At 41.7% G+C, this 20284-nt stretch overlaps 1 protein-coding gene across 1 annotated transcript in view; it reads right to left on the reverse strand.

Moving 5' to 3' along the window:
* Window positions 1–709: 709 nt before the first annotated feature.
* MYRFL (myelin regulatory factor like) overlaps window positions 710–20284 on the reverse strand; it is a 121203-nt gene continuing 101628 nt past the window's right edge. The window contains exons 16-25 of the mRNA XM_043879096.1: window positions 19957–20042; window positions 17331–17405; window positions 17198–17250; window positions 16887–17076; window positions 7995–8044; window positions 7271–7358; window positions 4910–4984; window positions 1846–1966; window positions 1464–1538; window positions 710–1187 (exon numbers count right to left, since the gene is read on the reverse strand). Coding sequence (XP_043735031.1) covers window positions 1101–1187; window positions 1464–1538; window positions 1846–1966; window positions 4910–4984; window positions 7271–7358; window positions 7995–8044; window positions 16887–17076; window positions 17198–17250; window positions 17331–17405; window positions 19957–20042 — 900 coding nt within the window. The 3' untranslated portion in view covers window positions 710–1100. The remainder of the gene's footprint in view (window positions 1188–1463; window positions 1539–1845; window positions 1967–4909; window positions 4985–7270; window positions 7359–7994; window positions 8045–16886; window positions 17077–17197; window positions 17251–17330; window positions 17406–19956; window positions 20043–20284) is intronic.

Genomic DNA, 20284 nt, shown 5'->3' on the forward strand with positions numbered 1-20284 from the left:
TCCATATATATGTGGCAATATACAATATTTGTTTTTCTCTATCTGACTGACTTCACTCTGTATAACAGATTTTAGGTCCAACCTCTTCGCTATAAAGGACCCAATTTCGTGCCTTTTTATGGCTGAGTTATATTCCATTGTATATATGTACCACATCTTCTTTTTCCATTCATCTGTGATGACCTCGAGGGGTGGGATGGGAGGGTCGGGGGGGGAATCTCAAGAGGAAGGAGATGTATGTATACATATAGCTGATTCACATTGCTGTACAGCAGAAATTAACACATTGTAAAGCAATTATACTCCAAAATATAAAAATAAAAGAATTTTTAAAATAAAAAAAACCCTAAGATACTGGTAATGACAACTGAAAGATCAAATGCAACTATCTGAGCCTAGATAGTTAATTTAATTTAATCTGGGTTAATTTAAAGGACTTGTCACAAGCTAGTGCTTTCCAAGAGGACGTAAAAGTTTAGCACCCATCAAACATTACAAAGTAATATTACAAAGATCTTATTTTTTTTTAAATCCAGTTTATTATCAAGTTACAGTCTCTACACTAGTATATGTAGTTCAAGTGCACGCACACACATATACACACAGTAATAGCTTGCCTAAATGTGAGCTCAGCTTCAGATACCGCCCACCCCTCCCCCGACACACACCAAATCACAAATTCTCAAGAGTCTGTGTCAGCCGGGTCCAAGCTGACACGGCTCAAGTGGGTCTTTTTGTTTTCCTCAAAAGCGTTGGGATATACAAAGACAAAGTAAAGTCAAACCTGCGCACTTTGACCTCACAGCTTCCTTAGGAACAGAAGCAGTATTTTCAAATCCAACAGTGCTGTTTACTCCAGGAAATGTTTTCCTCATAGTCACGGCGAAATCAAACACCACAGTACCTCAAATCCTAGCAAACACTTTATTCTCCTCACTAATGTCTCAAAACCTTTGGAAGCCAAAGCCTGGAAAAAGCCCTTTGGCAATAAACGTGAATGTTTTACAAAGGGTAAAGAGAAGTTGCAAGAGGATAAAAGTTTCTGTTAACTGTATTGAAGTATTTTTCTTTGGTAGAGTCCCCAAACAAACTTGAATAAATTATACACACTGTCGATAGAAGTAAAAGAAGTAGTCTGTAAAGAATTTCCCGGCAAAATAAGGGTCCGTTGAACAATCAGCTAAATCCTGTCAGGAGGGGAGTGGGGGGAGAGAATGATTAATGTAAGAATTAGTTGTAATTAAAATTACCTACTTATCTGTTTGGAGAAGGAAATGGCAACCCACTCTACTGTTCTTGTCTGGGAAATCCCATGGACAGAGGAGCCAGGTGGGCTACAGTCCACGGGGTCTCAAGAGTCGAACACGACTTGGTGGTTAAACCACCACCACCACCATTTACCTATTTATTTATTTAATGGTCCATTTCTTTCTCACTGAAAAGAAAAAAGAAAGAGAGCTTACTGGTGCAGCTACCCGGAAATGGTACCCGCTGTCGAAGAGTGGTGCTACAGGTAGGCTCCAAATGTGCTGATATCCCTAAATAATGAATGAAAGAGAGATCCATCACATAACTACATTTTACTCTTCGCTGGGAAAAGCCCAGGTGGAAAAGCATTCCCTTGACTGCAGTAGGAGAGGTGTTTGTGGCATAGTTTCTGATGGTGTCGCTGGAGAAGTCTGCAGCTTCCAAAGGATGCTGAACCAAATGCGGTGACCAGGGTCAGCAAAGGGGAACAACGGCATGTGACTCATGGCATCTCTGTCATGGTGAGGATCAGAGGCTGTGCCACCATTACGGATGCACTTCTGGAAGGCAGAATGCCGAGGAGCTGGAAAATGTTACCTGTGTCATCTCCTGGGAGACTTCCTGTTGACTTTGCATCCCTTTGGCCTCCATTTTACTACGGAAACACACATTTCCAAGGGTGAACTTGCATTGGAAGACTATCAGTGGCTCTGTTGTGCTTCAAGAGACAAAGGAAAGAAACGGCAAATGGAAAAGCGGATATCAGCTCTCAGAGGCTACAGCTTGAGAAGAAGAGGGGCTTATGGGAACATAACTTGGAAATCCATTCAAAGTTTCAAATAGGCCTGTTATTACACAAAACTCACGAATGCCAATATACTAATTCACATCTCATCATAATAGAAAGAAACTCAATCTCAGATGACTACTGTTGTCAACTGAATGCTTGTGTCCCTCACCCCCCCAAATTCATATTTTAAATCCTAACCTCCAATATGATGGTGTTAGGAGGTAGAGCCTTAAGGAAGTGACAGATCCTGATGACGAAGCCCTGATGAGTGTGGTTAGTGCCCTCATGAAAAGGACCGCAGAGAGCCCTCTCACCCCTTCTGCCATGTGAGGATATAGAGAGAAGATGGCTATGTATCAACCAGGAGGTGGGCTCTCATCCTACATCAAATCTGCCAGTGCCTTGATCTTGGACTTCCCAGGCTCCAAAACTGTGAGAGATGAATGTCCATGGGTTAAGCCACCCAGTCTATCTGGATCTTATTGTACAGTAGACTGGAACTGACTGAAACTAAAACTGAGATAACACACGACAGTCTTGAAAACCTAGTCCTGACTTAAGTCATTTCAACATTAGAACTTCTTATCTCCACAGACTTTAAAGACAATTTAGTCCAGGTTGGATGCATGAGACAAGTGCTCAGGGCTGGTGCACTGGGATGACCCAGAGGGATGGGATGGGGAGGGAGGTGGGAGGGGGGCTCAGGATGGGAAACACATGTAGATCCATGGCTGATTCATGTCAATGTATGGCAAAAACCACTACAATATTGTAAAGTAATTAGCCTCCAACTAATAAAAATAATTGGGAAAAAATAAAAAAATAGAAACAATGTGGGGGTATATCCCTTCTCTTTTCACCAGCAGGTGAATTTGCTTTCATCTGACATTTCCAGGATTTGAAATTCTGCAAACTTCTGGTCTGGATAGGTCTTGTTTGAAACAGAGAGGCAGACAACACAGGTATGGGTGTGGGGGTGAGCCCCATTAGGAATTATCAGTCCTTAAAGTTATCAGAGTAGGAGACCTATCAGAAAGAATGGTTCTTCTCTAGAGGCTGGCCCAGGAATCATCATCAGGAGGATGAGGTGCACCTATCTCTGGGACAACCTACAATCTTGGTTGAGTACATGTGTTACTTTAAGATCACTGCTGTTAGAAAAAAAAATGATTCCTAAACTAAAAAGCCTGATTTATTGTGGGAGACCCAGTTTCAGTCTCTGGGTCGAGAAGATCCCCTGGGGAAGGGAATGGCTACCCACTCCAGTATTCTTTCCTGGAGAATTCCATGGACGGAATCTACAGTCCATAAGGTTGCAAAGAATTGATCATGACTGAGTGACTAACGCCCACTTTTCAGTGGTTCAAGATGACCTTCTGCCACTTCAAGGGATATACCACTTCAGCTTACTTCCTTCCATCGAAGCCAGGGACAAATGAGGAAACACTGTCCCAGGCAGCTCAGAGAGTGCTAGAGAATAGTACACTTAGCTTTTGCTCTGCCTTGTAACGTGGTGGATAGTGAGTCATGAAATTTTAGCTGCTTGAAAAAGACCATTCCAAGGCAAGCAGTTGACTTGTGTTAACATCTCATTGTAGAAGCAAAGTCGATGAGAGAAGGAGTATGAAGTCTGAGGGAAACAGAGGAAGAGACCAGAGTGGAGTGGGAGGAAATGATGGAGGAAGAATAACAGAGCTGGGGAAGCAGAGGGGGAGAGGGGAAGACAGAGGAAAGGGAAAGGAAGGGAGAAAGGAAAGAGGGAGAGAGGAAATGTGGAGGGGACAAAGGAGAAACTGACATCAAGAGACACAAACACCATCTTCAGGGTGAGCACCTCACTTCATAATTTCTGTGAAAGTCTTCTGAAGTACCATGATTATGCAAAATAGCCGATAAAATAGATTCGAGTTTTGTGATTTGGAAGGAAAGGTAGTCATAATGTGAAGTGCCTGCTCTATGCCAGGATGGGGCAATGTTCTTACGGGTCTCACCTCACTGGGGAGGCAGCAAAGTGATGGTCGAATGGAAGGGCTGATTGGAAGCCCATTTCCACCACTTAATTGCCCTGACTTTCAGGACAAGCTTTTTGACCTCTCTAAACTAAGTGCTCCCATCTGAAAAATATAAACTAGAAAAAAACACCAACCACAGAGGGTTGTTGTGAGGACTCTATGACCCAGTAGTAAAGTGTAGAGTGTCTGGCATATAGTCTGTGCTCAGCAAATGGGAGTAATTCATTTTGCTATTATTATCACTGATTCTCACAGAGGCTCTCCATGTTATGATACAATGTCAAATTCATCTTATAGATGAACAAACAGTAGTTCAGTGAGGATAAGTGGTTTTTCCAAGATTACAGAATTAATAAGTGATGGAGACAAAATCTGAACCCTGGTCTGCCCAAGCTCCAAACTCTGACTCCATTTTTTAACTCCCCTGGGGGAAGTAGATGGTGTCTGCATTAGCACTGCTCCCAGGAGCTCACAGAAATGTGCAACCCACCCCCCTCCCCCAGTCAAGGAAACATGCTATTATTCTAGCTCCCACCCCAATTCAAAGGGACACAGCCAAGGGCAGCTGGCAGCCTGAGAACATCAAATCCAAGGTCAGGCTCACTTTGCCGGTATGAGTGCACAGCCTAGAGCCTTTCTATCCCTTGGAAGAAGCTTGGAAGGTCCCAGGCTTCATTTTGAAAATCCCTCCCTAAAACTGGCCCACCTCTCAACCCAACCGTCGTTCTTTAACTGAAAACTTTGCACCTCCTAAATTATTAATCAAATTGTGAGGAAAACTCAAGCTTGGTATTCAGATAGTAAAAACAGAATTATAACATAATAAAAACAGAATTATCTGTTACAGCTATGAACTTACTTGATTTCCAGAGAGAATTTGACATTGGTGGGTGTGTACTTATTAACAGGAATATGGTAATTGTAATTTCCAGACCTAATTAAGGGAAAAAATAAAATCACAAGTCAAAATATGCAGGGAAGGGTTCAGTCTTTTTTCTAGTTGTGTATACTACATAAACTGTGAAATAGTCTATTATATGTGATAGATACAGAAAATCAAGTTTAACATGGCACAGTTTCATATTTTTCAGAGATATACCTGTCAAATTTCAAAGTGATCTCTTTCAGATCAAACTCTATAAAATATACCACAAACAGATTCATGGTTTCTTAGAATACACAGAAGAAATGATAGAAAGTCAAATCCTCGACCAAATGCACAAAACTAAACCAACAGGAAATGACTTCAACGTCACTTAAGGAGACAGAGATTTCAGAAAACAAATGAGGCAAAGGCCTCAAACTTAACAGTACCTCTGGAAAGAACTGGAAAAAATAACTACCAGCTTTGATACAGTAAATCACTCCCTTTTAGGCAACATCAGCAGGAAATACCAGGTACTTTCAAAAATGAAATCAAGTAAAATTATTACAGTCCTAATTATCATTGAGTAATGGAGAAAACCACAGGATAGAAATGCTTATACAGGGATTCCTCCCACCCTTGGGGAGGGATGGTTGGGAAAAAGGGGGAGTTCCTTTGATTCATATTGTAATGAAAACTCAAGCAAAACAGCACATTGTATCTAATACAAGTTCTTATGACCTTCCTATCCCTTGAATTATATACAGAAATAAAGCCAGATAAATGAGGGAAAGGGCCAGTCATTTTAAATTCTCTTTAATGAATACTAAACTGAGTTGTTAAAAATGAGAAAGCAAAAATAGAAGCAATAGATGTGAATTGGGATCAGGAGGACTTTGTCCCACCAGAGGAAGCTTAGATAAATAGAAGTCATTTCCTACTATGTTCCTCCCACTATCTATGTGCTTCTCTGAAGCCCAACTACTTAGGTAGTAAATATCCTCATCTTACAGATGGAAAACAGGTACGCAAGGAGAATGAACTTCTTGTCAATTGGAATTTGAACCCAAATCATCTTACTCTTCATCATCACATCATTCTACCAAATCAATTAAGGTCTGTCTCTGACTTTTTCAAGCTCACTGAGCCTCAAGTTCTGTAACTTCAAAATGGGGATAAATAATACCAACCTTGTGTGATTTTGTGAGAATTCAATGAGATAATGAATGTAAAGGTCATAAACAAATAATAAAGTGCCATTCAGGTCATTTTCAAAAATCAGGTCCAGGAAATAACCCAGTGGTCCAGTGGTTAGGATGCCCGAACTCTTACTACCTGGGTTCAATCCCTGGTCAGGGAACTAAGATCCTACAAGCTGTGTGGCAGAGCCAAAAATGAAAAAAATATATAAAAAAAAATTTTTTTATAAAAGTCAGGACCATCAGCCTGAAGCCTAAGCTATATCAAGCTTAAAAAGAGATAAGGCTGAGAGGACTTTCCTGGTGGTCCAGTGGATAGGGTCCACCTGCTAGGGCAGGGGACATGCGTTCAACTACTGGTCCGTGAAGATTCCACGTGTGATGGAGCAACTGAGCCTGTGAGCCGCAACTACTGAGCTGACATGCTGTAACTACTGAAGACTGAGGGCCTAGAGCCTGTGGTCTGGAAGATATGCAGCCTTGCCTTTAACCTAGCAGGCTGAAATATGAGCGGGCTTAACTAAACCAGTAAATACTTACCAAATAAAGAAAAATACCTCCCCATTCTTAATACCTTCAACTTGCATATTGTGTTTGCTGAAGCTTCTGTGCTTGCCCTCTATGCTTCTAGATGCATCGTTACCTTGATGCATGTGATACACTAGAGATGAACGTTGCTGTAAACTTTTGCAATGCCTAGATTTTTTTCCTCTTAACTGAAAAGGTTAAGATATGCTCTATTTTTTCAGCAATTAAAATAATGATATCCCTTGTTATTAAAATATATAAATGTCAGCTCACTCATAACTCAGAGCCATCAGTAATAATGTCTTCCTTTTCTATAAAATTAACTAACAGCTCTGTGCCTATGGTATGTGGCCTCTGAGAGCTGCCCCCTAAGCTTTCTGCTCTGGACTTACCCATTAAACCAGGAGACTGTAATCTTTGGAGCCATGGCTTATTGACATTTGCTAATACCAACCATTTTACGATTCCCTCGCCCACCATGTAACAAATGTGTTTTCCACTTGAGGAGCCATGTAAGCACACATCGATTTTGCCATGTAACTAACATCAGCTTTCATTCCAATCTCCAAAGCCCTGAGCCCTGAGTAAATTCCAGAAACAATGGGAGATAGTGGGGAGGCTTACACACCCGCACTGGAGGCTTCTGCTGCAATACCGCCAATCTATTATTTGCTGGATTTCCATAATCTGAATAGAACTGATGGTTGTATCAATCCCTGAATTGAGAAGAAATAAAGAAAGTAAACTCTTCTGCAGAGGAAAAAAGCATTGTGCTCCAGTGCAGACTCCAAATTACAGAATGTGAAATAAGAGTTTTCTAGTCAAATGGATTCCATTTGCATTCAAATGAGATAAAAAGAACAGGAGAAGGCTTTTGTTGCTGTTTCGGTAAATTTTAAGGAAACTAAAAAAATAAAATAAAACCCAAGCTCCAATAGATAGCCCCATAACATCCAAAAGAAAACCTGGATCACTGAAGTCCTACTAAGTTGAAATTTATTGAAAATGGACAGTGCAATGGGATATGCGATCTGGCCAATAAAGATTTTTTTGTTAGAAAACAGAAAACCAACTAAAAACTTAGCAGTCAAATAGAAGAAGAGAGCAGGAAGTTCAAATAAATTCTTAAAATCCATGAAGATCAACCACAAATGCCTAGCAGTATGCAACCATTTCCAGTGCTTCCTTAATAGTTAGGTTGGCATTGATTACAAAAAATGTAATCCCCACAGGTATTTAGGGCAGAGTGCAGCCTCCGTCCCTCTGCCTCTTCCCAGGATCACTTTCATAGCTTGTTGTTACTCTGCCTGGCTCCACAAAGCCAAGGAAGAGTCACTTCAATGTAAACTTACAGTCACTCCTCCAGTCAACGCTGGTTTGTGCCTCTGCTGCCAAGAATGATGTGCGTCTGCCTGTTGAAGAGGAAAAAGTCTTAAAGCTTGTTCAGGATGAGAAGAAACCCAGTGTGTGCCCTAGCTTGTCAACCAGTTGAATGTTTCCCCACTCTTTCTCTCTCTCATTTTTCAACCCACCATATCCCTATGCCACTGTTTGTTTGTTGGTTGGTTTTAATCGATTTGACTCTGCCAAGTCCTAACTGTAGCATGTGGGATCTAGTTCCCTGACCAGGGATCGAACCCAGGCCCCGTGCATTGGGAGCGTGGAACCTTAACCACTGGGCCACCAAGGAAGTCCTCCCTATGCCTTTTCTTACAGATCTAGTTTAGTGTCACCCTTCTCCAAAAAGCCACCTGTTTTGGAATGAATTAAAGTCCTCCAAATTTTCACACATGTAGCCCTAACCCCTGGTACCTCAGAACATGACTGTGTTTGGAGATGGGCCTTTAAAGTAATATTACATTAAAGTGAAGCTGTTACGATGGGCCCTCATTCAATTTGAGTGGCATTCTCATAACAAGAGGAGATTAGGACATGAAAAGCCTTGTGTGTGTGGAGGAGAGAATTTGCAAGGATGCAGTGAGAAGGCATCTCTCTACCCCCAACTGTGAGCTTCTGGGTCACTGCCTCTTGTTCACTGTTGTATTCCCACATTCGACAAGGCCACACTCAGCTATGATGCTCAATACATATTTGTGGGAGGATAGAAGGGGGACGTCAAGAAAGAGGGAGGAAGAGAGAAAAGAAAGCCAACCGTATATCTTCTTTGAGCCCAGGAGTGGGACTTCAAGGAATCAGACCTCGTAACCCCTGAATCTTGGACTTCTAGACTCCAGAACTGTGAGAAAATGAATTTCTGTTGTTTAAGCCACCTAGTCTGTGGCGTTTTATTTTGGCAGCTCCAGCCGACTAAGACGCCATCCCAAATTAGATCACCATAGCTGAGAGCTCCAGCCTTTCCAATGGAGGGTGTATTACTATTATGCTGTAGCAGGTATTATTACTGAATCCTCAAAGTGGTGACCAGTATTAGTGATATCTTCTCTATCACTGTACCAATGGGCTATTATCACTGTTTTGTTACTTAACTTTTCATGTATTTTTGCCCTTTCTCAACACCTCCAGGACTTCCCTGGCGGTCCAGAGGTTAAGGTTCTCACTTCCACTGCAGTGGGTATGGGTTTGATTCCCGGTCAGGGGAACAACTAAGATCCCATGTAATGAGCGGGACAGTCAAAAGGAAAGAAAAGAAAAGAAAAACTCCAGAATAGGGAACCTCTTTTAACACTCTTTGAATTATGTATAACTCCAAGCATAATGTGATCCACACAGAAAAAAAAGCGAGCTTCAGCTTCCCAGGTGGTGCCTGCCTGTCGATGCTGGAGACATAAGAGACACGGGTTTGATCCCTGGTTTGGGAAGATACCCTGAAGGAGGGCATGGCAACTCACTCCAGTATCTTTGCCTGGAGAATCCCACAGACAGAGGAGCCTGCTGGGCTGCATTCCATAGGGTCTCACAGAGTCAGACATGACTGAACGGACTCAGCACACACGCAAAGCAAAAACTGAGCTGAAGTCATCTGAGAAGAAGAATCAAATCACTGGTGTGAGGCCAGCGTTTACTGATGGGGAAGGAAGCCAGGGGAGTGGTTATGATCTGTCAGCTCCAAAAAGGCATTTTAAAAGCAATTTTGAAAAGGTAACCATTCAGATAATGGTTGTTAAGGCTGTGAAAAAAAGAAAGTGTATCTTTTTAAAGTGGATAGTGAAAGCCATCATTTAGTGAGTTGCTAAGCTAACCTCACAAAAGAATTTTAAAGTGTTTTCAGTAATTTCTTTAAATTTGCAGATTTTTTCAAGTAAATGTCCTCTTTATTGCAGTCCTTCATTTGCATTAAACAATATCTATGTTTTTCAGTATAATTTTGGGCAAAGACATTAACATTATTTAACAAGAGATATAAGTTAATACAATATGTTCTGCTTTCATGGGAATGAAAAAGAAACAAGATGTGAAATTAGTTTCTGTATGGAATTTCAGGAGAGAAAGCAAAGCTAGTGTGTATTCCTGAGTGTCTCTGTCTGTCCTGGTTAGTACTTCTTTTTTTTTTTTGTCTTTTATTTATTTTTTTTTCATTTATTTTTATTAGTTGGAGGATAATTACTTTACAATATTGTAGTGGTTTTTGTCATACATTGACATGAATCAGCCATGGATTTACATGTATTCCGCATCCCAATCCCCCCTCCCACCTCCCTCTCTACCCGATCCCTCTGGGTCTTCCCAGTGCACCAGGCCTGAGCACTTGTCTCATGCATCCAACCTGGGCTGGTGATCTGTTTCACCCTAGATAATATACATGTTTCGATGCTGTTCTCTCGAAACATCCCACCCTCGCCTTCTCCCACAGAGTCCAAAAGTCTGTTCTGTACATCTGTGTCTCTTTTTCTGTTTTGCATATAGGGTTATCATTACTATCTTTCTAAATTCCATATACATGTGTTAGTATACAGTAATGGTCTTTATCTTTCTGGCTTACTTCTTACATGAAGTGGAAGGGCTGGTTTACTTATCCAGTTACCCAGCTGTGAGCTTCTGGAACACTGCCTCTCATTCACTGTTGTATTCCCACATTCGACAATGCCAGTCTCATCTGTGGTGCTCAATACATATTTGTGGAAGGATAGAAGGAGGGACGTCAAGAAAGGGGGAGGAAGAGAGAAGAGAAAGCCAACCATGTATCTTCTAGAGAAACGTTTTCTCTTCCACACTCAAATGAGAAACCCCTAGGGGCTGGGTGGGGAGGGATGCTGGGGGTAGATGAGGGAGCTGGACTTTTTCATCTCATTAGCAAGTGGGAGTGAGACAACTGGAAGGCAAGGCCAGCTTGCTGAGAATCTTCCCCAGTGTGATGCTTCTCTTTAAGAAGAAATGGACCTTAATATATACTGATTTTCTAGAAAATTGAATATTTACTTCCGTTTACATATAAATATATGTGCTGTCTAAAAAGCCTCAAGATTACTTCGATTCCAGCTCTTCAAACAATAATCTTCAGGCACATGTCTCCTGCTATGAGTTTTGTTTACGATTACTTCCATAGAAGGCTAATTTACAAGGCAAATGAGGCATAAAGAGAAGGAGAAACCAGACTTATCTATCCTGTTTTTTTTTTTTTCCCTTACCTTTTGTTCTATTTTCCTGCTGAATTTGCAGGAAAACAGCTCATTTATAAAGTCTGGCAGCAGAACTACAGAGTTGCCTTAGTTTCACAGAAGCATGTTTCCACGTTCCTGGAGACATAGAACCCTAGGATAGGATTTAGCTTCTGACGGGATAAGGTATTTTTTAATGGTCATAAAAAGGTGAAGTTGAGCTTGCAGCTTAGAATTATGAAAATGGCTTTTCAAAAGCAGTATTGGAAATAACAAATTTTAAGTCTCCTATAAAACACCTCTACTGTGTCACTTTTCTGAGGCAAGACTTTTCCATTCTGAAAGGCTGGCTATTGGAAAACCATAAATTCTCCTGTAGTCATACAGGAGTAGATCTCATTTTACAAGAGCCTTCCAGCAACATTCCCTATAAACTTAATATACATTCCCAATGGTTTTCATCGTAAAGTTAGAAATATATTTCACAATCAGCAAATGAGATCTCCCCATAAGCTAAATTAGAAACTTCTGGAGAAGAGAGATTTAAGATGGTGTCCAACCAAAGCATATCCTGTCGTGGTAGAATGTGTATATTGCATTACTTGTAAAACTGTACTGATGGCTGAGGCCCAGTACAGCATCTTGGATTCCTTTCTCTTCCCTGATTGAAATAGACTCAGGCCAAGAAAAAGTCAATAAGCCCAACCAATCCATGGCTGAGTCCTTTAACGCAGGGAAACATTTTCTTTCAACCACTGGCTCTTCTCAGAGGTCTGGTCTCCAAATCAAAGTAAGCATGACTTACAGATGTTTCTTGCTTTGTGAGATTTTAAAAATCTTTACCAAATCTCCTAAAATCTATAGAATTCTATTGGTACTTTTTCCCATAGGCACTTAACTTTTTAATGTCTAATTCTGTTGCCTATTTAAATCTTTATTAGTTCCATAGATTAAAATCTACTCCATTATACTCAGTTCCTCAGAATATAAGTTGAATATTTTGAAGTACCTGCTTTCCACTTGTTAGTTTTACTCAAACCTTTTATTAAGTGTGGGAAGAGGGGATATAACCTTTCTGAAAGACACTTTAAGCGATCAACTTAGGCCCAAAGGAAGAAAAATGGCTTGAGCTCAACATGTCATAAAAATGCCAATTTCCCTTTCTTTATTTTACTAGTATTCTTACTCTTCAGAAAGGAGGCTCATAAGTGTGTTATGGGGCTTTGTAAACTATGAGATATTACTCCACATCCTACTGAGGGTTATTCTACAATATTTAATTGAAAAATGTATTTGTAAATTTGTAGTTGGTCTTAAATGCCCCAGAAACACCTGGTTGAAATGAATATTTGCCTGACTTTCTCCTCTGTTGGATTTAGAAACTCTGGTGTTACATGGTGCCCTGGACAGAGTGAGGAGATGGAACATCAGCAGGGGGAAAATGCCTTTCTTCAGACCCCAGAAATATCCTCAAGTGGGAACGACATCTCAGTGGCTATAGGCACACAATGGAATACTACTCAGCCATAATAAGAACAAAATAATGCCATTTGCAGCAACATCGATGGACCTAGAGAGGATCATACTAAGTGAAGTAAGCCAGAAAGAGAAAGACAAACACCATATGATACCACTTACATGTGGAATCTAAAAAGATGACACAGATGAGCTTACTTATGAAAGAGACTCACAGACATAGAAAACAAACTTATAGTTACCAAAGCGGACAAGGGTGGAAAGGGGAGAGGAGATAAATCAGGAGATTGGGATTAAAACACACACATTACTATGTATAAAACAGATAACCAACAAGGACCTACTATACAGCACAGAAAGCTATACTCAATATCTTATAGCAACATATAACAGAAAAGAATCTGGAAATTATATACATATATGTAACTAAATCATTTTGCTGTAACCTGAAACTAACACAATCTTGTAAATCAACGGCAGTAGTAGTAGTGTTAGTCACTCGGTCGTGTCCATCTCTTTGTGACCCCATGGACTGTAGCCCGCCAGATTTCTCTGTCCAGGGGATTCTCCAGGCAAGAATACTGGAGTGGGTTGCCATCCCTTCTCCAGGGGATATTCCCGACTCAGGGATTGAACCTATGTCTCCTTTGTCTCTGGCATTGCAGGTAGATTCTTTACCATCTGAGCCACTAGGGAAGCCCTAATTAGCTCTATTTCCCTAATTTTTTTTTAATTTAATTTTTTTAATATAAATTTTTAATGGCTATAGGCAAAGGGGAGGAGGCATAGGCTATGTGCTGAAATTGCTTTCTAGAACGACAGAATAGACACTTTCTGCATCTTCTGGAGTTGATCTCAGGTAGATGCACACACAAGCCTAAATAAATAAAGGCTGAATGATGGGGATGGGCACCTAGATTTTGATTTCGACATTACTCATAATTCACTGCAGAATCTTAAGCAAAGTGCCAAGCTTCTGTTCCATCAACAGTAAAATGGATAAGCTGGTACAAATCCAAGATCCTCCTGACCTGGGGACTTTGGAACCCCAGATGACTGCATAAAGGGGTCTGTGATGTTGGTTGTGAACTTAAAAAGTAACATCTCTCCCATAAATACGTACCATTTTTCAAATGTTGCTGTTAGATTAACAAAAACAATTCATTTAAAAGCTTAACTGAACTTATAGTTACATTCTCCCTCTATATATTAATACTTTTTCAGTCAAATAATTTCAAAAGCATAATGGATTCATAATCTCAGGGTCAAAAAATCAGCGCACCACTCGAGTAGCTGCTCTGGGGCCTTCTATAACTCTAAATCCCTCAGAGTTTTCAAGTTTCCTGAAGGTGATAGCAAACAGAACATTTCAATCCTTTCCATTTTTTTTCTCAAGTGAAAAGAGAGAAGAGGAAAACAATTGCCCAGTGTGTCAGAGAACCTGATAAAGCAGAACTTCAACTCCATTCTTAGCCAGAGAAGTTGACTGCTGCATCTCGGAGGACACAGCCAGACGCCTGGGGCAGATCTCCTCTCTCCAGGATTCTCTGCAGTGTCTCTCGTCATTATGGAAACATAAGGTAAGCAGACATTCATTGTCCCAGAGCAGAGAGCAGCAAACCTTCATCTGGTTTGATATGGTCTGCTCTTCCCAATCTCCCCTTGATGGGAAGAGATGGTGGCTATAGGAGTGAATTTGCACAAAAGTCAAAAAACTTTTTGGAAGTGAAGATCTGGCCAGTGTCCAACCTCTTCCTGTTCAGGATCCATGATTATCCACCTCACATGAGTGAGATGGTCTCATCTGAGCACTGCTCTCAGAAAAGGACACCAAGTGTCCCCAAGGTGGACTCCCATGATAAGGGAAAGATTGACCAGCCATAAGGTTCCATGTGCTCTAAGTAAGAAATGAAGGTTCTGGGGGATTTTTGTGACAGTAAGGGATTTTTCCATATTTAAAACCATTGAGGATGTGATGACTGAAATTAATTTTTTTCTTTAAAATGAACTTTTATCTTCATTCTATAGTGATGCATCTGTTTCCAAGTTCAATCAAAAATTGCTTTCAAGAGAGAAACAGTGTAAACATTGCTTCCTGTAGCTGTGGGGAAAACTCTCTGTGCCTTAGCTTCCTCATTGGGGGAAAAAAGATCATAAAACTGCCTATCTTTCAAGCTTTCAAGAACTAAACAACTTAGTCATGTAGACTACTTATGACGGTGCTTTGCCTACAGTATTAATACCTCATAACATGGTGTTGTGATGATGGTGATAACAATGGTTTGTAGAAGCTATTTATTCAAGCTTCAAATATAAAATAATAGAGGAGATTACATTGCTGCCCCCCAACTTCAACCATTGACCATAATGATGTCATTCATAATTTGGGCTATTCAAAAATATTCTGGTTCCTCTTCTTCCAGGCATGTGTAGGTCTGCACTTCACCAGCTGTTTTTAAATTAGACATAACCAATGTCACTTGCTTTGGTGAATAACATGTAAGAAGAAGTGACTTAGTGGAAACCCTAACAGCCAACGCACAATTTGCCCTGTTCTTTTACCACCTCTGTAGAGATTGTGGAAATACATACTGAGAAGGAGCTTCATCAGCTTAGTCCTGAATAGCATGATGTACAAGATCCATCTTTTGATGCACGTTTGATGTATAGAGCAAATATAAGCACATTAAGCACTGTGATTTGGGAGTTGTTACCATAGCATTCTAATTGATAAGTCACACTGATATGTATGTATTGTTATTATTAGCATAATCATCATTATTATTTTGGGCTTCCCTGGTGGTCCAGTCAGTAAAGAATCCGCCCACAATGCAGGAGACTTGGGTCAATCCCTGGGTCAGGAAGATCCCCTGGAGAAGGGAATGGCTACCCACTCTGGTATTCTAGCCTAGAGAATCCCATGGACAGAGGAGTCTGGTGGGCTACAGTCCATGGGGTTGCAAAGGGTCAGACATGACTGAGCAATGCACACATTATTATTTTAGACACTTGCTAATATGTGTGTATACAGAAGGAAATTTCTGAAAAAAAAAAAAAAACTTAGTATACATTTAGATGTGCAGTATTTGATCTTTCAGCGATAATTTTGTCCTTAATCAAGTTTCCATATTTTTTTTTTTGGCCTTGTAGCATGTGAAATCTCAGTTCCCAGATCTGAACCTGTGCCCCCTGCAGTGGAAGTGTGGAGTCCTAACTACTGGACCACCAGGGAATTCTCAGCTTTTTTAACATGAACATTCTGATACTAAAAGAGCACCAGTGTGTGTGTGTGTGTGTGTGTGCACGTGTGTGCATATGTGTGTATGTGTGTGTGTTTGTCTATGCCCCAAGAAGATAATTTGAAAGTGAAAGCTTTTTTTCATGGACTTAAAGCTTACCCTGAACTCAATAGAATCTTCAAAGCCATTTACATCTTGTCACACTTGGTTTGGGTAGAGAGCCCAGATGCTATATCACTTTTTAAGTTCTAAGTGAGTCAAAAAGTCTACCCGTCTGCACATGATGACTTCATTTGTGCTACTGTTACTATCTTGGTTGGCAAAGGACAAATGAGACCCTTTCACATGAATCCATCAACACTTCAATATTTTGGGAATTCAATATTGTAAATGCAATCATTTGATGTGAAAGAAAGCTGAGTGCTGAAGAATTGATGCTTCTGAACTATGGTGTTGGAGAAGACTCTTCAGAGTCCATTGGACTGCAATGAGATCCAACCAGTCCATCCTAAAGGAGATCAGTCCTGAATATTCATTGGCAGGACTGATGCTGAAGCTGAAACTCCAATACTTTGGCCACTTGATTCAAAGAACTGACTCCTTGGAAAAGACCCTGATGCTGGGAAAGATTGAAGGTGGGAGGAGAAGGGGACAACAGAGGATGAGATGGTTGGATGGCATCACCGACTCAATGGACATGAGTTTGAATAAACTCCGGGAGTTGGTGATGGACAGGGAGGTCTGGCGTGCTGCGGTTCACAGGGTCGCAAAGAGTCGGACATGACTGAGCAACTGAACTGAACTGAACTGAACTGAAATGATTGCAAGTTTGTACGTTTGTGTTTTTAGAGATCTTGCCACCCCTAACGGAGGAGTGGAACCATTGTCTAGACTCATTAACAGACTAACCATGTAAACATTGGGAAAGGGAGCAAACCCCTCAGATTCAAAGCACTAGTTGTTACCCTTTGATTGTTCTTTATCTCCCCATGGCCCCTGATTCGGCTCCTGCTCCTCCGACTGTCTTTGCACGGGGCTTGAGAGGCCTCTTCTTGTTCCCCAGATGGGGCAGCAATAAGTCTGCTGACATGGCAGGATCTCACAGAAAGTGATCTCGGGTACTTGGAAGGAGGGTGGTGTGGTTGCCAGGGTTGTATTAGGTGCTGCAAGGCATCAGGAAGAGGGGAGGGAAGTGATAAGGTTAACCTGGAAGGCTGGTTCTTCTGTTGACAAGTCACATGAAACCCAGGCTGGGTTTGAAGGTGACCGATGGGGAGATCTTACCCGAGGGGGAAGCTGTGGAGGGCAGAGCTGGCTCCTGGGAGCTTGTGAGGTTGCTGGAGGAGGAGAACAAAATAATTAACGAAAGAGGCCTTCAAGAGTCCTCCCTGAAGGAAAAGAAGATGGGAACTCTTACCTGGAAGGGGCACTTGGCGTACATCGGTCTTGATCTTTTAAGCTAAGTATGTAAAGGGAGACTATCGTCAAGCCACTGTTTAAAAAAATAACAAAAGAAAGAGTTATGTGGCTGATTTGATCCCAGATAAATCTCACATAACCCGCTGCCAGAGATGTCCCCTCCCAGACCACACAGATGAGCGAGCAAGGGGCGGGCGGCCGTGGAAACCAGCACAGCTCTGCTTCTTTGCCCTGGTGAGAACAATCTCCCAGTCTTCCTGGAGCTCAGAGGCTCCTGGGGTAGGTGGGGCATTTTTCCACAAGCAGACCCCTGACCCTGGCAAGCTGTCTCAGAAGTGTCTGTCACTAGCGGAAGATTACAAAAGGAAGTGTGTAGGGCGCTGGAGGAAGCCCTCTGCTCCTTGCAGGAAAAGTCATAGCAAAGTTCACATCCCCCAGTGGAGGCGGCCTCGTGGTGGTGTAGGGAGATGAAAGGCCACACAGGTTTAGTCAGCAGTAGGTCCCAATCCTTTTGGCCGCTTCTGACGTCTTCCTGCAGCCTGTCTTTTGAGAGTGCAGTGCACCAAATTGGACAGAGGAAGGAAAAGCAGTGCCATAAAGCGTCCATTTCCACTCTACGTGACTTCAAAATAATGAGTGTATCGTTCCCCACAATGATCAGAACTTATACATCCAAGTGGAGGCTTTCCTCAAAGGTCCTGAGCTTTGGGAAGCTATTCCTGATACCACTCACACATCCCAACACTCAGCATCCTCTTCTCTGGGAGGGTGTCTGTAGAACTCTACCATCCCACTGTGTGTGGGCCTGACACAGGGGGACCTCACTTGACCTCCTGCCAGCTTGATATCACATCTGGTTCCCTAGACTCAACTCCTCATTATTTTGTTCCCCATCAAAGGTAGTGGGTTTACCATCATTAAATACAAACAAAGAAATGTACCCCCCATTTGAATTCGGCTCATAGAGAAAGAATTCCCAGAGTTTTCTCAGAAGCAGCTGGTTACTACCCAGCGGGCACAGGGCTGCTTGGTAAAAGCCATGCTGAGCCCCAAATATGCCGTCAGACAGAATCTGTTGCGTTGCCCTGGCAACTACTTGCTGTGGTCCAGTCTCCCTGACTTTGTTCTCCCACATTCCCCATTCTCTATCTCCCTACTATTAATCCTTAAACATGTTTTCTGATCCGTCTGCTATCTGCGTCAATGCATGGCCCAGGCAGCTTCTAGGATCATAGACCAAAATAGGCATCTGCTTCTTTCTTTAGGGCTTTGACCCCTCTCGGGTACACCACAGGCTGGAAACAAGACAATAAGCCTAATACCACCTATTTCTGGCCTTGGAGGTCAACAACATTGGAATTCATAAGATCTGATGAGCACATTTAAAAAGCAGTTTCTTCATGTCAAAATTAGACTTCCTATAAGCTTTGCATTTGGCTTTCATGGGAACCTGTGTCTCTAGAGAATGTTAAGCATGTCTGTGAAAGGTCAAGGTGCTCACTCTCTGCTGAACTGAGAATCCTAGCAGAAGACAAGTTCATTTAGAAGCGAGAAGAAAGGACACCAGCTTCTATGGAAGTTCCATGTAGTGATGTCAAATACTTGGGATGCTTCCCACAGTGGGCAGTAGCAAGTGAAAAGTTAAAATGCTGAGGGGAGAGAAGGGTACAGAGAGACCAACAGTGTCTCCTATAACTAGGAAGCTGCCTTAGTTCAAGGAACCGGAAGCATCTTTGGGCCCATCGCTTACTTAGCCTCTGAGGATAATTGTCTCATCTGGGACATGGCCCAGGAGCGAGTCCTTTCCCACACTAACACAGCATTTTGGAGGGATAGATAAATACCTATTTCACCCTGTGAATAGTCAGACAGGAAACCAGAAGGCAGGGAAGACACAGGCAAGATGACCGGGGCTCAAAGGCTGAGGAGCCATCATAGTGGAAGCCCAGGCCTGAAGACCAAAGGCCTGAGAAAAACCTCTCATTCCAGAAAAGCATGACTCTTCCTCCTGTGGAGGAGGGTGGCAGACCAAGGGTATCCAATACTTGCCTAGCAAGTACCTCATCCTTTCTGTACTTGTTTGATTTAACTGCTTAGCACATTTGGCTGGCATTTCATCATATTGCATATCTTGGGATAATCTGATAGTCTCTTTTGGCACAAAACCCAGAAGAATCCTAATAAATTTAAGTATCCAGGGGAGAGTGGATTGTACCTGATTGTTTACTCACTCTTTTCCTCCAAGTAGATGGGAAAGGAGAGCAAAGATTTTGCAACAGTTATTTACAGGGCAGGACTAAACAAGATACACACATTTATGCACACACAAACGTGCATACACACAAACATGAAAGGCACAATGGGCTAGTAAAAAATAATCAGTTGATTATAAAAAAGATCACTTCATATTTAAGAGCAGAAAGCCTGTGTTTTTTTTTTTCCTTCAAAGAATGAGTTTACAAAGGGCTCCCTCATCTCTAAGCGAAATCAAAGACCAACACCTGGTTTAAAGGGCTTCTCAGTCTTCAAAGTAAATAGAAAGTCAGTCCCCAGTTCATGTGTGAGAAAGGAAGATGGAAAGAGAAAAAGAGCTTGACGTAGCGTAACACTGATGTTTTTCTTACCAAAATGCCATCACAGCAATGAGGGTTATAACCAAGGTCTGGAAAACCCAGTTAGGACATGACTGTTTTTTTCCTGAAAAAGAAACCTATAAAAAATTCAGCAATGAGAAATGACAAATCAGTGACACCAACTTTTGAGAAGGATGTCTGAAGATTCACTCCCCGGGGGATCTTTGCTGCTGCCTTCAGCCTATCTCTCCCTCCTCCTCTTTGAAAACAAAGTTCTTTCAAAGCCAAGTCCTTCCCTTTCCTTGGCACTCCAGGCCACGCTCTCTTTTCCCTGCAGGACAATTGTCTGTGCCATTCATTTAGCACTTATTCTTGAAGT

This window comes from Cervus elaphus, chromosome 3 (genome assembly GCF_910594005.1).
Source record: "Cervus elaphus chromosome 3, mCerEla1.1, whole genome shotgun sequence".
Classification (NCBI taxonomy): Eukaryota; Metazoa; Chordata; class Mammalia; order Artiodactyla; family Cervidae; genus Cervus; species Cervus elaphus.